This window comes from Diabrotica undecimpunctata, chromosome 5, assembly GCF_040954645.1.
Source record: "Diabrotica undecimpunctata isolate CICGRU chromosome 5, icDiaUnde3, whole genome shotgun sequence".
In the NCBI taxonomy this organism is placed as follows: domain Eukaryota; kingdom Metazoa; phylum Arthropoda; class Insecta; order Coleoptera; family Chrysomelidae; genus Diabrotica; species Diabrotica undecimpunctata.
Genome location: NC_092807.1, coordinates 88,836,342 through 88,856,337, shown reverse-complemented (window position 1 = coordinate 88,856,337; position 19,996 = coordinate 88,836,342). Strand labels below are relative to the sequence as shown.

The 19,996-nt window shown below is 31.0% G+C and overlaps 2 protein-coding genes across 2 annotated transcripts; one reads left to right on the top strand and one right to left on the bottom strand.

Annotated features, from left to right (window-relative positions):
• Window positions 1–454: 454 nt before the first annotated feature.
• On the bottom strand, window positions 455–19,542 carry LOC140440680 (uncharacterized). Its single transcript, XM_072531037.1, has 6 exons — window positions 19,375–19,542; window positions 19,060–19,318; window positions 6,379–6,549; window positions 6,135–6,321; window positions 5,351–5,634; window positions 455–736 (listed from the first exon to the last, which is right to left on the bottom strand). The coding sequence occupies exons 1-6, from the start codon at window positions 19,516–19,518 to the stop codon at window positions 510–512; spliced, it is 1,272 nt and encodes a 423-aa protein (XP_072387138.1). The 5' UTR covers window positions 19,519–19,542; the 3' UTR covers window positions 455–509.
• On the top strand, window positions 6,733–12,507 carry nclb (PWP1 homolog no child left behind). Its single transcript, XM_072532173.1, has 4 exons — window positions 6,733–7,120; window positions 7,555–7,890; window positions 8,079–8,273; window positions 11,957–12,507. The coding sequence occupies exons 1-4, from the start codon at window positions 6,802–6,804 to the stop codon at window positions 12,472–12,474; spliced, it is 1,368 nt and encodes a 455-aa protein (XP_072388274.1). The 5' UTR covers window positions 6,733–6,801; the 3' UTR covers window positions 12,475–12,507.
• Window positions 19,543–19,996: the final 454 nt, after the last annotated feature.

Sequence of the window (19,996 nt, the reverse complement as noted above, 5' to 3'; positions counted from 1 at the left end):
CGCTTTTTGTACGGGGATCTTATGTGAGCTGGGTCGGCCACTTCCGATCGGGCCTATTAATGATATTTAAAACGCCTGAATGCGATTCGATGCTTTCTGTGGTAATATAATAACATAGTTGTTTTAACGGACGCTAATATATTGAATGATTTAGTACATTTAAAAGTTATTTATATGCATTAACATAATTTTTGAATATATGTTTTTTAATTTTAAAGCTCTTAAAATTATTGGGTAGGCCCGGCCTATCCTGCCAACCCCCAAAAGCCGCCACTGGTTTGCTGTAGGGTTGACCATAGTTTACTGAGGGGTACACTGTCATATGCTTTTTGTAAGTCTACGTACACCAGGTGAACTTCTTTATTGACGGCTGTTTTTTTCTCAATAAATTGCGTAATAGAGTACAATGTGAAATATAACAGAATGAAAAATAAAACTGCACGTTTTAAATAAAACTGTTTTTATTATAAAAGTAAATATATAAAATCCATAATATTAAATTAAAATCTCTATAAAGCGTTTTCGATTTTCATACTGTGAGCTTTCTTTATATGCTGCTTCACATACGACTTATCATTGAACTTCTTATCACAAATAGTACAGAAGAAAGGTTTTTCTCCGGTATGCGTGTACAAATGCCTAGTCAATTTGTTTTTGGCGTAATACGCCTTCGGGCACATATGACAAATGTACTTTCGTTCTTTCGATGGCAGCTTGATCTGTCCAACTCCAATGCCTAAAAAATAGTGTATTTACAACGAAAGTTGTTTAATTATAAAAATTTATTTTGAATATATAGAATATGAATTGTAGGTCGTCTGGCCTGGTTTTATCAACAGTACACGTGCAATAATTACCTGCGAAATTCTGTTAATTACAAAAAAATTTAATTAATTACAAAAAAAGTGGTAATATATTTAAATTCTGATAGAGAAAACAGGCTCGGAGGAGTTGATCCAGCTTCTTTTTGTCTAAGCCGGTTTAATCAATAGAAAAAACAAGTGAACAGAGCCGCACTTAGGCATTGTAAATTATTTATTAAACTTAAAACTTTAATTGGATAATATTAAATTATTAAATTAAATTTAACATGAATAGTAATTCAACAGATAAAGGTTTTAATAAAAGGAGGAGAAATGAGGATGGAAAAGAAAGAGAGTATTTCGAAATAAGCAAGAAGACAACTAGAACACCAGTTAAAGAGAACAAATATGAAAGAATCGACAAACTATTGGAGTTGATGAATGAAATGATAAATGAAATACAAGAGACGAGGAGTGATACAAAAGAAATGCGAAGGGAGCAGAAATAAATGTGACATGAAATTAACCTAATAAGACAGGAACACCAATTCATGAAAGACGAATATGAAAGAGTAAAGAAAGAGAACGAGATGATGAAACAAGAAGTAAGCAGCTTGAAGCAGAATGTGGATAGAATAGAAAGAGAAAAGAAAAAAAACAATGTGGTAGTAACCGGCCTCCAAATACAGACAGTAGATCCAAATATATTGAAAAGTACTATGACCAATTTTCTTGCAGAAGAAGAAGATTAGAAGTACAAGTTCAGATAAAAGCAGCAAGAAAGATAAGAGAAAGAGTATGTAAGCTGGCACAAAAATCATGCACAATAAAGTAAAAACTGCAAAAAATTATAAATATATATTTATATATATATATATATATATATATATATATATATATATTATATATATATATATATATATATTATATATATATATATATATATATTATATATATATATATATATATTATATATATATATATATATATATATATATATATATATATATATATATATATATAAACAAACAACACAGTTTATTAGGGCTGCAGTCAGTAGGTTTGGCCGGGATGTTATAGAAACACTCTTTTGACTTTTGGTCGAGCTTTTGGAATTCTTTTATTCCTTCTTCAAGACACTGTAATTAGAAGAAAGTGTAAATATTTACAACATATCTCAAATTGTCATTACAACTTACTAGTCGTTGAGATTATTTGTGTAAAGCTACGACACTCAACATTAAAAACACACATATAAAATATAACATGTAAAATAATGGACAAAATACATTTTAAAATTTAGTTGGAAAGTTAAAATTTTGTTAGTGACATCTTTTAATGGTGTGTTTTGACTGATCCATAGAGAACAGAAGAAAAAAAACAAAAATAGTGTGATTAAAAGGTAATTAGGAGTTCTTGCTATTATATTAATGGAAGTAGTATATTAAACCTGTCTTGATAGTATGCAACATGTTTTGTATGCAGGTGTATTATGGTGTGTATATGTAAAAGTAAATCTTTATTTTATTTTTGATGTTTTGTCAGTAAGTAACAATAAATGTTGCTCAATTTATCTATGTCTGACTTTTTATTTATACAAGACGTATTAGATTTTATGAAACACATTTCCAAGAAAACACGTTTCTCAAAACAAGTATAATAAAGTAATAATAAAGTAATTTACAAAGAATGCGGAAGTTTATGTCGATAGAAGAAAAGCAGATTGTCTGTAGAGTGTATGAAAATTTAAAAGATAAACTTCATACAGTGGAAGCTGTAGCTCAGTGTTCATTTTTAACGGGAGTATTCGTGTCGACCATAAAACGCGTTGTACGTGAAAAAAAGGTGAATGGGATAGGCAAGCTCCAAAAGTACATTGTCGTGATAGAAAAAAATTGAATTTTACGAATACCAGAAAAATTTTGTACGCTCTACTATTCATTCTTTCTTTTTTGAGAATAAAGCGCCAAACTTTGAATCCATTAGAACAAAGATAATGGAGAATGGTCTCATTCCAAAAATGAGCAAAGGGACGTTAAGGATAATAATAAAAGAAGATTTAAAATTTATATATGCCAAACGATCCCGTAAATCTATCTTAATAAAAAGAAAGTCTCATGGCGACAAAGATATCTTCGCTGCATAAGAGAGGTTCGTTCTAAACACAAAAAGATTTATTATCTGGACGAAACGTGGGTAAATGCTGGTCACACTGTATCTAAGATCTGGCAAGATACTACTATAATGAGTTATCGTCAAGCATTTGTGGATGGTTTATCAACAGGGTTACTAGGACCAACGGGTAAAGGGCAACGACTGATTGTCGACCATATAGGTAGTGAGACTGGCTTTTTAGACGATAGTGCACAAAGTTTTTTTATCTAAAACAACAGTAGATTATCACGAAGACATGGACGCCTAACGCTTTGAAAAATGGTTTGAATCCCTTCTTTCACGAGTCGAGCCAAATTCGGTAATAGTGATGGATAACGCTTATTATCACAGCCGATTAGTAGAACATCTGCCAACTATGGCCACCAGAAAAGCACATATGCAGAGTTGGTTAGGACAAAAAGGAATTCCATTTTCCGAGGACATGGTTAAGGCTGATCTTATAAGTGTAATTAGACATCACCGTATCGCCAGTATGTTGTAGATACAATGGCTCGTGCTAAAGGCATCACCATTTTGAGACTTCCTCCTTACCATTGCGAGTTAAACCCGATAGAATTAATCTGGGCTCAAATAAAGGGTTACATACCTCGTGAAATCGTGACATATAAAATTTCTGATGTCCAACGTTTGTTAGGACTAGCAATAGAACGGATACAGAAAGAAGATTGGGCTAATGCCGTAGCTCATGTGATCAAGGAAGAAGGGAAAATGTGGAAATTGGACGGGATGGTAGACACTAAACTTAGGTGTGACTGGAGATTCCTCATCGAACGAGTCGCTGGATTCCGAAACTTCATAAGCATAACTTAGGTTCTATATCTTTGCTTTGTAGTTATTCTTCTATATAAATGGAATATAATAATTATATGGCAAAGTTTTCGATTTTTTGAAGTATTGTATTGTTTTAGGCACCGTAAAATACAGAGGATTGATGTTATTCCTTCTTAACGTTGTCTGATTTGGAATGTTAATTTTACAATATTTCTGAAGAAAAAATTTAAAATTGTCATTTGAAAACTTTTACAATGGAATATTGGATGTCACAAATATCTTCGTTAACATTTCTTGTTCACTTGATTTTTTTAAGGGCGACTCAAAACATCGGGATAAAGAGATTTGCACTTTCTTCTCAGTAACTTAAATATTTTTTGTAGCTTCGTGGTATGTTTAGCTGTATTCAAATGTTGGTCGATTTGAAAGTCACAAACTAAAGATGTGCCAGATGGAATGTGCCGGCCAATCAGTTGAGAAATTCCCAGGTAATAAAGTAATAAAAAAAATATAATTTAAATTATGGTACAATGATGGTTCGGTACTTCTGCTTAAACCTGAATCTTGCAGTGTATTCATGTATAAAATATGCACAATACGACAGTTTTTCCGAAAATATGCAAAAATACTATTTTTTTAATAAAATAAGTAAAATATGCAAATTATGCTGCTTGCATAAATGCTCTTCTCTAGTTATGATATATGAAAAAAATGGATTTGCTCAAATGCTATGGTAACATTAATGTAACTACTCCCTACTGAAAACAAAAATAAATGTTGCTGCAAAAACGATCTATCTATTAATGCCTTCCAGCAATAATTTCTTCGACAAAAAGCCATCAAATAATAGAGAAGTGTCAAAAATCATAATATTAAGTGTTTGGAAAAGTATCAAGACTAATTTAAATATTTTATTTTTAATATTCAGAATATGACCTTATTTAGTTTTAAATCTTTTATTCAATCATAGTATATTAGCTAAGTATAATATGGCTTTAGTTCATCCTTTAAATTCTCGAACTCAAATTGGCTGATTAATTATTGTCAAGTTCTGAGAATTCACTTGTCTGAAAACAACATGTTTTTGGGAAACATCTATCAACCCAAACACGTCAGAGTCCTTAAGGAAACGTACCCATTCTTTGTGTAGAAAATTTAAAATGCCACTTTAAGCTTAATTTACGGCTATTCACGGAGGTCCTAAGAACAGAAGAACCACCCCGATGGATTCGCGTACGTACATATTTTGTTTCGTATGATCGGCCACTCTACAACAACCTCTCATCGTGTTCAAAAGCAAAAACCAGCATCGGGTGTGCATCCCATTTCTACCCTTAGACCTTAGATTCCGAGCGAGGCCCAACCACAGACAAAAGGTAAGTGAATCTATTATAGAATTGACAATAAGATATTAAATCTGCCAATTGTTATTTGAATTGCATTTTATTTTACATATCTATTTACGAACATTTGCTATTTTTCGCTAATTTACTTACAAACAAATTATTTCATTTTTCGTTATTATTATTTATCGATTATCATTTAACCAGCGACCTCATTAAGTTTTATACAAAACATTAAGCATACAAAGTAATACATACCATGTTGCTTTGCCATATGTATCTGCATTACCCTCTTATCTTTGTACTCTTTATCACACTCGCTGCACTGAAACTCCCGTACGTTAGAATGTGACCTCATGTGCCGTTGTAACACACATTTGTCAGCAAATTTTCTATTGCACAAATCACATTCGAATTTCTTCTCTCCCGTATGACGCCGCATGTGGCAATCGTAGTTAGATTTGATGGGGAACCTCTTGTTGCAATAGTCGCACAAGTATTTCCAGAGTATTGGATCGGTGTGGACTACAAGTTTGTGGGATCTACCGAAAAAAGAAAAGACGATAAAAAGGAAGTGTTTTACTATTATATGGTTGAAATTAAATTCCTACCTACACAATGAAATTAAATATAACATTGTGTAGGTGAGCAAATATATTATTTCTTAAAGGTAGACTAAACACTGGATTATATTTTTGAGGTATTTGCAAGTTTGCAATATAAGTAATAGTTATTTAAAATTTAAAAAAACTAAAAATTAAATTAAATATAAATTAAGAAAAAGAGCTGCTTTTGCTTTCGTAGCTTGTTGTGGACTGTATAGTCATCGCAGAATTAGTCTGATAATCTCCCTCTACGCGAGAGTAAAACATAGCAACAATAATTAGCAAAAGTTAAATTATTACTTTAAACAGTCGCGTAGCTATTATATCTACTTTAAAAATTAAATACAAATTAATATTACTGTTAATAAAATTCCAAAGAAAAACGTTAATGACGTAACTTCATCTATTTTTAAACTATTATCAAATATTGTACTTACCTAAGATCTTTGTGAGTATTAAAACCTTTATTGCACGTATTACATCCATATTCTCTCATATTGAGATGTTGCTTTTCGTGAATTGTTAAATCAGTCTTCGTAATAAACCCTTTCCCGCAATAGCTGCAAACATTTGACCGTACGGCTTCGTGATACTTAATGTGTTGCATCAAATTTGAAGAGGTACCTGCAACGGCAATAAATAATTGATGTCTTTCTTAACAAAATGTATTTATTTACTTACCAAATCGACTCTTACATATCGTACAACCAAAAGGCCTAACGTCTTTTTGAGGAATGTTATGTACTTCTCCACAATGTTTTATAAGTTCTGTACTGAAGTGAAATTTTTCCGAACATTTCTCACAGTCAAAATCAAACGTTCGTTTCCGTCGTGATGAGGAAGCTCGCTTTTCTAAAAAGATATTTGGTATGTAAGTAGAGTTTTTAATAATAATTAATATTATACATTTAGTTTTGCATTTTCAATTCTTATCGAAAGAAATTGATATCCTTTTCAAATGGGACGGGAGCTGCATAGCACACTTAGTAAAAGTCTCAAACACCTAAATCTTCATGTAAAATGTTCTGTGTCAAAATTACGATCTAACCTCATATATTCAAACATGTATATAAAAACATATTTCAACACGTGAAATATTCGAGAATGGAGTACGAAAATACACAACAAAATATAAACTTCGTACCATGTGTACGATGGGTTAAACGAGGAGTGGCCAATTCAAATCCGGTAAAACTGCAATTGTCGAAAAACGAGCTGGCTCAAATAATTAATGACACTAAGATTAAATTACAAGAATCCAATGAAAATGAAGATGAGCCAATGGAAGAAGGTGAAGCGTCTCAAGCAGATGAGTTTGCCTTAGAGAATTACGATAAAGAGGACGAAAATCAGGATACTGCAAATGCTTTAGGAATTGGATCATTGGCAGAACTTGATAATGATGCTGCAGACAACTTTTCTGGTATGTAAATTAGTTGATATATTAATTAAAAAAAAAATAGTTATATTGATTGTAAATTCAAAATGAAAGTCATAGATAGTTGTTTACTAATACTACATTACTATCAATTTAGATTATTTCCATTATAAGTTATAAATCCTTAATGTAACTAATCACCTGTTAGTCATTCCATAGTAAATTATGAGGATGAAAACTATCTTACAAAGTCAACTTAGGAACGCAACTCAGCAATATCACTTTAAAGTCTCCTTTAAAATGTATAATATATGTCTGTATGTATATAAACTTCAATTGTGGCTTATTCCCATTAAATTAGTAATTACTTTAATATGCTATAAGAAAATAGCTTCAGAATAATAATAAATCCTTAATATTCAGTAACTTTTTATACTATGCAACTTTGAAATTACTAATAATTATATATTTTGTTGTAGAGTCAGACGATTCTGAAAAAGAAGATGATAAAATCAAACCATCTGACAATCTCATACTAGTGGGACATGTAGAAGGAGATGCAAGTCTATTGGAAGTCTACATATACAACGAACAAGAAGAGTCATTGTATGTTCATCATGATATTCTGTTATCATCGTTTCCTCTGTGCTTAGAACCATTAAACTATGAACCAAAGATGCCCAAAGGAAATTACTGTGCAGTGGGATCAATGTCACCTGTTATAGAGGTCTGGGATGTAGATATTATGAATGTTATTGAACCTTCCTTTACCTTGGGAAGGCCTGCTAGTAAAAAGAAGAACAAGGAACATATAGGTATATATTATAATTTAGGCTTGTATAGAAAATGGACTATCTTTGATCTGTTTTCATAAGTAAAAATGTGTTTAAAGATGTTTCATTATTTTTCACAATATTTTTCATTATGTCTTAAGGTAATAAAAAATATTACATATAATCAATAGTTTTTGTACAGTTTTATTACTATGTTGCTTATATTTAAGGTCATACGGATGCAGTACTTTCATTAGCTTGGAACAAAACCTTTGAACATGTGTTAGCTAGTGGATCTGTAGATCAAACAATACACTTGTGGGATATGGAAATCAAAAAACCAAGTACAACCATTAAATCCTTCCAAGAAAAAGTTCAATGTCTCGAATGGCATCCTCTAGAGGCACAAACACTTTTAGGTGGAGGTTAGTATTGTTTTTCCTAATTTTTTAGTTAAGAAACTATTACAGCATCTCTTTTGGTTTGCACACTATAGAAAAATTATTCTGAGACATGTAAATAAATACAATGGGTGTTTAAAGTTCAAAAACACCATTATCTCACCAAAATTTAACATTTAAAACAAAAAACACATTGAGAGCTATTTTATCTTAAAACCAAACCTATTAACGAACAAGAACAGAAAAAGGATTGTATTTATAAAATACCTTGTGAATGCCAACATTTTTATTTAGATGAAACTAAAGACTATTAAATATTAGAATAAGTGAATGTCAATCTTATATCAAAATAAAGAATTTTAAAGAATCCCATATATTTAAACACATGGGAAAATGAACACTCAATGGAATGATTCATATACAGTACTGAAAGAAACAGTATAAAAAGAAAAATCAAAGAAGCATGATTATCATGAGTTATTTCCTGGTTTTTCCCCATGATTTACAATGAGACAAATCATATATGTTTCTGAGGGGTTAAAATGTATATTAGTCTTGTGTAGTTCATGAGCTTGTGACATAGTTCAAAGATCTGGCTCCGATATGTGAACTAATTCGCCAGAGCTGACTTAAACTTAGTAATTTATTTCTCAGAGTTTCGCGTTTCATTTGTGGTTCAGTTTGAATCTTCAAGTCAATACATGACGAACAACAAGTATGAGTGGAGGAGCTGGAGCAGTTGGGAGAGAGAGTACGATTTAACTAAAGAACTATGAACTATGTAGATCAACTTTGATGACTGGTGAGCGTGTGAGGTCTGAATCTATGCTGTGAAATCATATATTTTATGTTGAGCTTTAAAGCAAAAAGAATAAATTTTGTAATAGAATATTTTTAAAGTTAATTTAAATTAAAATAAACTGCTTATGCACAAACAATAAAACAATATTACGTTTTGCTCATATGTAAATTAATCTCTCCTGTAACTCTTGTGTTAATGAACTAGTGAACTAAAAGAGCAACCTAGTTGACTTCTCATATTTGAACTAAACTGAGCGCTCGTTGGACAGTTCGGATTAGGAACTAGAGAAAGGCTCATAGAATTCTGAAAAGATAAGAATATGGTAATTGCCAATACTTCTTATTTTCAGCTTCCTAAGATAAGACTATATACATGGATGTCTCCTTCACATACAGAAAACCACATTGTCAGAAACCAGATAGACTTTATACTTGTAAATAGCAAATATAAAAACTCTACAACTTCAGTCAAAACTTATCCTGGAGCAGATGTTAACTCAGACCACAATCCGTTAGTTGATGATGTGAAAACAAAATTAAAAAGAATTGAACTCTGAAAACAACAACCAAAAATTAATGTAAGAATGCTAAAAAACGAAGAAATAAAAAACGAATTAAAAAATAATGTGAATGTTAATATGCAAAAAACACTAACTACCAACAAACAAATTATTGATGTAAATAAAAAGTGGTATAATATAAAAAAAAAACACATTACTGAGACCAGCTCAAGAAAGTTTGATACAACATAGGTCAGAGGCTAAAAAACAGTGGATGACAGAAGAAATACTATTACAGATGGAAGAAAGAAGGAAATATAAAGGAAAAGATCTACAGAAGTATAAAGAAATACAACGAATAATTAAGTAAAAAATCAAAACAGCTAAGGAAATCTATTTGATGAAACAATGTAAAGAGATAGAAGAACTAGAAACAAAATATGATATGAGAAATATGCACAAAAAATAAGAGAAGTGGCTGGAATGGGTCGAAATAGACAGTAAGGACACATAAAAGACAAAAAAGGAGTACTACTAATAGATTTACCAGAGAAATTAAGACGATGGAAGGATGTTAGAGAACTTTTCCAAGATGAAAGAGATGAAATGCAGAAAATACAAGAATTAAATCCTTTAGAGAGACAGAAGATCAAGATGAAATCAAATATGCTATCAAAAACTTTAAAGACAATAAGGCAGCTGGATTAGATGAAATACCAGTAGAACTGTTAAAACTAGTGGAAGAGGATAACTAGGAAGTATTGGCAGATTTATTTAACACAGTGTACGATACGGGAATAATACCACAAGAGTGGCTGAAGTCAGCATTTATAACCATCTCTAAAAAACAAGCAGCAAAAGAGTGCTCTGATTATCGAACACTGAGCCTCATGAGTCATACTTTAAAAGTACTGCTGAAAGTAATACATAAGAGAATATACGAAAGCCTAGAGGAGGATACTAGCAAGACGCAGTTCGGGTTCCGAAATGGAATGGGTACTCGAGAAGGACTATTTGCCATCAACATATTGATTCAGCGATGTCGGGATGTAAACGTTGATCTACATTTGTGCTTTGTTAACTACGAAAAAGCTTTCGATAAAGTAAGACATGAAAAATAATATCAATACTTATGAACAAGCGCATTAAATCATAAATATAGTGCAAACATTATATTGGAACCAAAGTGCCATAGTTCAAACTGATTGGCAACACTCAGAAGAAATGAAGATCTGTAGAGAAGTTAGACAGGGATGTGTTTTATCGCCACTTTTGTTTAACTTGTATTCTGAAGAAATTTTCCAAAACACGCTCAATAATATCAAAGCGGGAGTTACCGTTAACGGAAAATTAATTAACAACTTACGATATGCAGACGACACTGTGATCATAGCAATGAGTATAGAAGATCTACAACATCTTATCGAAAGCGTAAGTATGAATAGTGGTAAGATGGGAATTACTACAAACGCTAAAAAAACGAAGTACATACTAATTACAAAAAGACCACAAAATATACATCACCTATTGACAATCAATGGTAACGTGATAGAACAAGTAGAAAAATATCAGTACTTGGGAACTTTCATCAATGAAACAAATGATCATATTGCAGAAATAAACAGGCGACTAGAGATTGCCAGCATTTATATGAATGAAGCCACTCCTAACGTGCAAAAATATAAATTTGGAGATCAGAGTACGTACTATTCACTGTTATATATTTTCAATATTATTATATGGAGCTGAGACTTGGACATTAAAAAAATGCAATTTAAAAAGAATCGAGGCTTTCGAACTCTGGTTATACTGCAGAGTATTAAAAAATATCAAGAACTGATAGAATTACAAATAAAGGAGTACTGGAGAGGGTTGGTAAAGAAACAGAACTAATCACCACTATACATACCAGAAAACTGGAATACCTAGGTCACGTGATGAGGGGCCAAAATATGAAATTTTGAGACTCATAATACAGGGAAAGATTCAAGGAAGAAGATCTGTTGGCCGAAGGCAGAACTCATGGTTGAATAATCTACGTGATTTGTATCAATGCAGATCGATTGATTTGTTTAGAGCAGCAAGTTCAAAAATAAAAATAGCCATTATGATTGCCAACCTCCGCAGGGAGACGGCACTCTAAGAAGAAGAAGAGCGCTCTTTATGATGAATTTTATACCCGACACTAATATGAATGTCTGAATTGGCACTGATACAGATAAAATTAAATTATTAGAGTTTTGTGTATTACCAGTGTTGTATTAACTGGAAGTGAAAAATGAAACATTAAATTTTGTATTTTTCATGTAAATCAAGCTTTTAAAAATTTTTTATTGTTCTAAATGGAGCATAGGTTATTTTAGTATACTATTAAATCTTGGAAATAAGCAACATATTTCATTTCAGGTTGTGACAAATCTGCAAGAGTATTTGATGGCAGGACTCCCGAAACCCACCAAACTTGGCTACTTGATGGAGAAGCTGAAAGGCTTTGCTGGAATCCATTAGAACCTTTCACATTTTTAGCAGGTACCAGCAGTGGGTCTGTACAATGTTTTGACTGTAGAAAAGGACAGCTATGGTCTGTTAAAGCACACAGCAAGGAAGTTACTGGGTTAGTACTTAGCAAACAATGTCAAGGATTGCTGATTACTTCTTCTACAGATGAAACAGTTAAAATTTGGGACTTGGCTACATTAGAAGCTGAACCTAAGCTTGTTCATGAAAAGGAGTTTAATATGGGGAATATTCACTGTTTGGATTTATGTCCAGACTTGCCGTTTGCTATATCTGTAGGTGGAGATAAGAAGTCAAATAACTTTAGTGTTTTTGATGTACAGAATGTTGATGTTGTTAAACACACATTTGGACCGCGAGGATTGGTACAGCTAGTTCCAGATACAGAAGAAAATACTAATACATAAGTTTATTGTTTAATAAAGTTTTTATTTTATCTATTTGTAATAATTTCATTGCTAAATCTAACTATACACATTTGGAAATTTTCAACGGAACATAGGGATCTTTAATACAATTGCTGAGATCTCCTGATGTGCAATTACCCAGTGTAAATTTCAATAAAACGTCGCGATGTTTTATAAATAATACGTTTGTTCCACTGGATTGCTGTTCTTTCGCGATTTGTAGTAGCGTATTCGGCTACGTCGACCGACAGTGTTGAATCATCGTCTACCGATTTTCTGTGTTTTGTGCAGATAATAATAATGTTTTATTAATAACAATTTTGTTTGTGTTCATTAGGTATTATTTGAATTGGTTAATACAGTTATTATCCCAAATATTGTTGATAATTTAAAATTTAAAAGGATGTATATGATATATCGAAATCTACAGATTTTTGCCGAAGGTATCTACCGATTTGGCAACAGTCCCAAGGAACATGACTGGCCGAGCAAATCAAATACCTTTGCCCTCTGCTTCTCATTATAACGCCATAAGCTGTTTCTAACCATAAACGAGAGATCTACCACGAGAGAAAATAATCAACGAAGTTCAGCAAAATAGGGAAATTGATGTTTGTAGTGTTGCTGAAACTAGTGATCCTTGTTCAAGCAAAACTATTGCTGAAGAAGTTGACATGAATGATAGGACTGTCAGGAATATTTTGAAACGGAATGGTTACCGTTGTTTTAAAGTTTCAACAACTCAAGAGTTATTAGCCGAGGACAATTTCAAACGCATGGAATTTTGTGAACTGATGATGAATAAACAAAATGATGATGAACATTTTTTAAAAAACATTTTGTTTACCGATGAATCGACATTTTCGTTACATCGGAAACATTTGGTTTCAGCAAGACGGCTGTTCTGCTCACAATACACGAGCAGTTCAAAATTATTTAGAAACCATTTTTGGAAATAAATTAATTTCTTCTCGTGGTACGATCAAGTGGCCTCCCAGATCACCACTTATACCCAAATGATTTTTATCTTTGGGGATATTTAAAAGCAAGTGTTTATCGACATGGTTTTAAAAGAGCCCGAAATTTAGCGGAATTCAGGGACAAAATAATTCATCTTTGTGGAAGCATTAGACCGGAACTGCTCAGAGATATGAGAGTATCCTTGTATAACAGATTTGGTTTTTGCTCTGCAGAAAGAGGTGGAACATTTGAATCTCTATTATGTTGAATTTTTTTTTTAATATTATTATGTTATTTTTGGAATACGTTTTTATTTTAATTTTTAGAAATCTACTTTTTTTTCATGCCATTTTGGCAATAAAATATAATAATTTTTTTTAGTAAAATAATATTTTAATTCCATATCTACGTAAAATTGTAGGTTTTTGGCGAATTGGCATGTAGGTACCCTACCTATGTTTCGTTTTTATACTGGCGGCTTGGCGAGATTTTATTGTACGATGATTTTATTGATGTGCGCAGCAGTCGAAAAATATCGACTGGAGAGAGAGTCCAGTCGAACAAATGAATTAATTATAAAACATCGCTACGGTATATTGAAATTTACACTGGTTAATCAGCAAATCATTGTATAGTTTTAAAATTCCTATGTTCCGCAAAATAAATTCCAAATCTGTATGTGGTCTTAAAAGTGTCTGCATCTCCATCAGATACATACCTCACTTTATCTACCCCTTGTGTGAAAGATAAAGTTATAGACAATTAACAACTAATATTGTGATACAGAAAGCAAGATTAAATATGATCATAACAAATAGAGGTAAAGCACCAAATAAAAATACTTATACAATGCTAATACAGAAAAACTAACAATTTTGTTTATGAAATGACAGCACAATAAGAGCGAAGGCGCAAAATTTCGGGTCAATGCTTTTTAAATGCATTCATTTTTTTCGAATCCTGAGAAAACTAATAAGTATTTTTGAAAAATTTAAACGCAAATGAAAGATTACAATATTACCGAGGGCCGAAAGTCCCTGAAAACTTCTATAATATTTATTTTAATAAGTTACAGGGGTGAAAAAGAAGAGAAAATTTAGTGTGATTTTTAATCTCAAATATCTCATTCAAAAAAACTTTGTTTATTCTAAGGGACTTTCGGCCCTCGGTAATAATGTAATCTTTCATTCTGCGTTTAATTTTTTCAAAAATATTTATTAGTTTTTTCAGGATTCGAAAAAAATGAACGCTATCGAACATTCGCTATATTTGTAATACAACGCACTCAGTCGAACTAAATGTGGTGACAAGGCTACTAAATATTTAACACGGCTTCAGGAATATTTTGAGTTGTTTATTAAATAATATTGGTAGTAAATAAAAAGTATTATTTTATACGAGTTTGTTTTCATAATCGTAAATGCGAATTTAACAATAAACTAAATTACCCATGGTGTAGATATGACAAAATATGAAGGTGGCACATGACAATATTTTGAGTGAATTATTAAATTTTTACTTCATATGAGTAAAGATGATTGTAAGAGTTTGTAATTAAGGGTTTTGCTTTTCATGGAGAGGTTTAACGGGTTTTTTTCTTCGAAGAAAAATAATAAAGATATTTTCGGCTACACATCTACATATTTTTTGTTTATTTTTTTTTAGATTGTAAAGATTAAAACACTGGGTTCAATGTATATTCATTGTTTATTTACAATATTTATCTTGGACTACATCAATGGTACATTTAAACTTAAAACTAAACTTATATAAAATTGTTTGTCTATTTATATACATGAGAATGGTTACATAAGCCTCTAGAAAATACATAGTAACTAGGTACATGGAAAGTAAAATAAAAACTAAATTTTATATAGATATTTATGTTTTTTTTTTATACCTTAATATTGTAATTCCGGAGATATTTCGTTTTTCCTTAAATTGTAGGGCATTAAAAAAAATTAATAACTCCGAAATGAATTTAGCCAAACAATATTTTAATTGTGGGTACAAGCTTAATCATAGAAAATACGGACGTATTTAAAGTTATATCAAAATACACAGGGTGTCAATTACTTACAATTATTATTTTATTATTTGTTAAAACGTCATCTTGTTTCTTGTATACTTACGTTAATTCTAGGTATACAATAATGTTCTAAAAATTGTTTACTTTCTGGAGAAATATATGCACAGAAATCCCGATTCCTATTATACACTAATAATGTAATTTAAAATAAATAAAAAAAAGATTTTATATAATGAGCCGGCATTATAAAACTATGTAATCCCATACAAATAAAATATTATAAGTATTGTATTAGATGGAAAATGTAAAAATAGAAAACAAAATATGTAAGCACTCAACCATTCTTTTCGTCAATTATTTCTTGTAGTGATAGAGGAAGATAATTGGTAAAATAAAATTCTCTTAATTTTTGGACCATTTGCTTCCATGGTTGTTCATCTTTTTAAATAAGCTGGAATATTAATCCTTCGGGGTCCACACGCAAAAGTAACAAAGTTTTTATTTGCTACAAATAACTGCCCTTGAATTTGATAGTAACATGCATGATTCCTCTTTAAAATATATCTATCATCTTTCACTTCCATATACTTTAGTATCTTCCTATCTATTGCATCTTTAGGACATAAATCTTTTGCTGAAATTGGACATTTAATTTTCGACAATCATATTATTACCTATGTTAGGTGTTAAAAAAGGATATTCCTGATGAACATACATTCCTGATGGGCAAATATCTAACGCAAGCATTTTGCTTAATTCTTGTACTCCAATGGATTCTTTTTCTATTCCATAGGCTGTGAATTTATTAACTTTAAAAGCATTTAAAATAATGCCTTTGGCATCCTTTCTTTTGTCGGTTGTTCCCTTCAATTTACAAATTCGACCAAAATTCGAGGCTGTAGACGTTTCCTTCTTTCTGAATAACATTCAACTTGACATGTTCTTTATCTTCTCCGTATAATTTACAGTAGGAACAGTATTTGTTCCTAACACCAAGATACAGAATCTTTTGGATTCTGTAACCAATAATGGCTGCAGCTCTAGAATTGGCGTTGTAATTTGTTTTATATGATCTCTTTGACCAAGAGCAGTCCGCAACAACAGTTATAAAAGGATAGCCATCGTTATTAATATCTCCATGCTATTTTGCTAATTTGATTTCTTCTTGTCCAGCCTCAAGCATTGATGTCCAAGAACTTTCATGGTATAAGTCAATTGGATCATTTTGAATTGATAAATAATATTTTGATAGTAGTGGGATATTTAAACTGGATGTTAATTCAGTTAGTTGTGTGTATCCTCCACCAATGCTAACTATTCCAGTTATTGGTGCAGAATTGACGTTGAGGGATGGTTGTTTACAGTTTCTACTTCATGTTTCACGCGACACATTGGGCAAAAAAGAGTGAATTTAGAATAAAATCCTTTTCGCTTTTCACTAGTCACTTTAATGTCTTCCGAAGAGCAATTGAACAATCCGTGGTGAGGGAATTGCAGTATTTGCCTAATAAAATATTGAACATCTACAATTCTTCTTCCTTGTAAAATGAAATCTGAAGTAGTTTATCTAAAAGACATATCAATTATTTACTTATATTTAAAAGTGTACTGCACTTTAAATACCTACATTTTATATTTGGTAAAAAAAACTTACTTAGTAGCTGAATATTCCTTTATTATGTTCTCCTCGGCAGATTCTTCGAAAGTACGAGATTGACTGTTATAGAAAAATCATATTAATTTCATGTTAAATTATGTCTGCTACTTCTTCAGCCGTTTCTCCAGAATACCTTGCTTGTCTGTAATAGTCCAAATTAAATAACTTTAAAAAAATTAATGTCTTACTTACTTAGTACCTACAATTTCCCCTTTGACTAACTCTTTATTCATTTCTGCATAACTAGTGGATCATCTGCAATAGTGAAATTAAATAATTACATAAATAAGCAGTAAAAAGGATGACTTACTTATTTAATATCTTTTATTGGTTTTCTTATAGTTCAAATATTTCGGATATGGAGTCTGAGCAATCTATCGCTGTATATATTATATAAGCGTGTACGTATATTTTTGTCAAAATATTCTTAATTATACGTGAAGGTTTAAAGATTATATAGCTTTTTGTAGAATTGTAATTTATTTTAGTAGTAGATTTTTAGAAAAAAAAATCGCAAAAATAACTTATTAAGGCATTTAATTCAATTCAATTCATTTAATAACAAATGTCTACGAAGAATTGTTCGTATATTCTGGCCTAACACCATCAGAAACGAAGATCTGCTACACCTGAGCGAACAAAAGAGGGTACAAAATGAAATTAAGTCCAGAAAGTGGGGTTGGATCAGTCACACACTCCGAAAAAATAGTTCCAGTATCGCAAAGACTGCCCTAGAGTGGAATCCCCAAGGGAAAAGAAAAAGAGGTCACCCAGTACAAACTTGGAGAAGATCCATCATGGACGAGATAAGAGGCCAAGGAATGTCTTGGAATGAAAGTCTTTTGCCTTAGCGCAAAATAGAACCCGATGGCGCGTTTTCAATATATATATATATATATATATATATATATATATATATATATATATATATATATATATATATATATATATATATATATTTAATTAACAAAAGGCATTTAATTAACAAAAAATTGCAAAGAACTCAAAAAGGAAAAGAAAAGGTATTTACGTAAAGAATTTCTGGTCCACATGGAAAAATTAAAAAAAAAATTTGAATATAAAAAAAAATATACAATAGAATAAAAAGGGTTTGGTGCGGTAGAAATGCAAAAACAAAATCAGTCAGTATATTCCGTTTGTAAGCGTCTTTTTAGGGGTAAACCTATCTCACCTATCAGTAATAGTCACAAAATGTGTATTAGTGTATTACCATGTAGATCTTCTACTACAATGCTAGCAGTGATAACCACATACAATTCACAAAAACCAAACAAATAGTTTTTTCTTGAAACGAAAATAAAATTTAATTTCAAAATTCTTGGTTTAGTGATCGATTTTATAGATGATATTTTCACTATACAGTTACAAATTAATCAGAAAAATATAAAAGTAATTTGATTTATGTAAAAAGTACTTACTTCAATTGAACTAACCATCTATTTCTTCGTTTTACACTAACACATTTCTTATAACAAGGTCCCATATTTTAATTTAAATAAAGAAATAAATAGTCTTTATAAATTAATTGAGCAGTAACTATACAACGCAGCTCTTCACAGATATGCATGTGCTAAGCCGATTCTGGACCTACAGTTTTAAAGCTTTCATACCAGTGAGAATTTTACTACACCTAATTTGCTGTGTAAAGAAAGAAAAACTAGAGATAGGAGAGTCAGTGTAGATTCGCTCCATCTAAAATCTGCACCTACACTCTTAATAAAGAATTGATCACATACAGTGAATCAGATACAAGTAGAATTGTTTGTAACAACATAGTAAAATACAATAAACATTCAGGATGTGTTTACTGTAATAATGAATAGCCTCAAAGATGAATTTTAATATCTTAAAATGATCAGTCACCTGTAATGGAACAAATTTATGTGAAGAAAATATTGAATATATGTAACTTACATACCTTTAATTTCTTCTACATCAGGCAACTCCTCTTCATCACTTGTATTATTTGAATTATCATCATTATCATATTTATCTTCAACAGCAGATTCTTCCTTCATCTCTTGAACATGATATACCTGTGATGACACATCTTGTTTCCGCTGCTCAATTTGTTGATTTCTAATTGTCTCTGATTTTAAACACGTTTCACGGAAATTGTACACGATACTCAATAAATTGGTACAAGGTTCGCATATTTGATAGTTAACAGTCCAATGCTAAAATGAAATTTGCCTGTGTGTTCAAAATATTTAAGGTGTCCTGGGTTACTTACAATTTCTGGAATACTGAGAATAAGTTTCGAGAATAGGCTTATTTGATTTTCATCTTGTTTTGATAATTTATTTAAACCTAGGAAATTGTTCATACAAACACAACAACTATTTTCTAGCGAGTTCATATTGTTTATTACCTCCATACAAAAACAAAACCTTAACCTCACTTGTGAAATGTCAAATTATGTCAAAACCACAGTATAGACAACATGTTGTTATCTATACTGTGTCAAAACTTTCAAATTTAATCAGTGACAGAACACAAAACATACCAACGATGTAATATCACAGTATAGATAACAACTTGTTGTCTATACTGTGGTAATATAAACTCCATTCGCTTAACTCGGGCATATTTTGACAGATTCATTGTCGGAAACCTACAACACAACAATTCCTACTTCTCAGTATTAATAGCTAAAGTATCCTACTATTGATACTACTTTGTTTAAAAAAAGAAGAATTATTCTAAATAGTGGAAGTGTATACTAAACACATCAAATTTTAGGAAGTATATATTTTAAAAAATATATTTTAGTTGTTATATGGTGCAGATAAATAAATATTTATTGTCAGTAATTCGCAAAGTTCTATTTTGTTTACTATTAATATTGACTATGA

What these genes read in the sequence shown, in the direction of transcription:
- nclb (XM_072532173.1), top strand. Translation starts at nt 6,802, where the DNA reads ATGGAGTACGAAAATACACAACAAAATATAAACTTCGTACCATGTGTA. An exon ending in TGCTGCAGACAACTTTTCTG is followed by an intron (nt 7,121 to 7,554) that starts GTATGTAAATTA and finishes ATTTTGTTGTAG; the next exon opens with AGTCAGACGATTCTGAAAAA. An exon ending in GAAGAACAAGGAACATATAG is followed by an intron (nt 7,891 to 8,078) that starts GTATATATTATA and finishes CTTATATTTAAG; the next exon opens with GTCATACGGATGCAGTACTT.
- LOC140440680 (XM_072531037.1), bottom strand. Translation starts at nt 19,518, where the DNA reads ATGGAGGTAATAAACAATATGAACTCGCTAGAAAATAGTTGTTGTGTT. An exon ending in TTCTCAGTATTCCAGAAATT is followed by an intron (nt 19,319 to 19,374) that starts GTAAGTAACCCA and finishes ATTTCATTTTAG; the next exon opens with CATTGGACTGTTAACTATCA. An exon ending in ACATATGGCAAAGCAACATG is followed by an intron (nt 737 to 5,350) that starts GTATGTATTACT and finishes ACTATTTTTTAG; the next exon opens with GCATTGGAGTTGGACAGATC.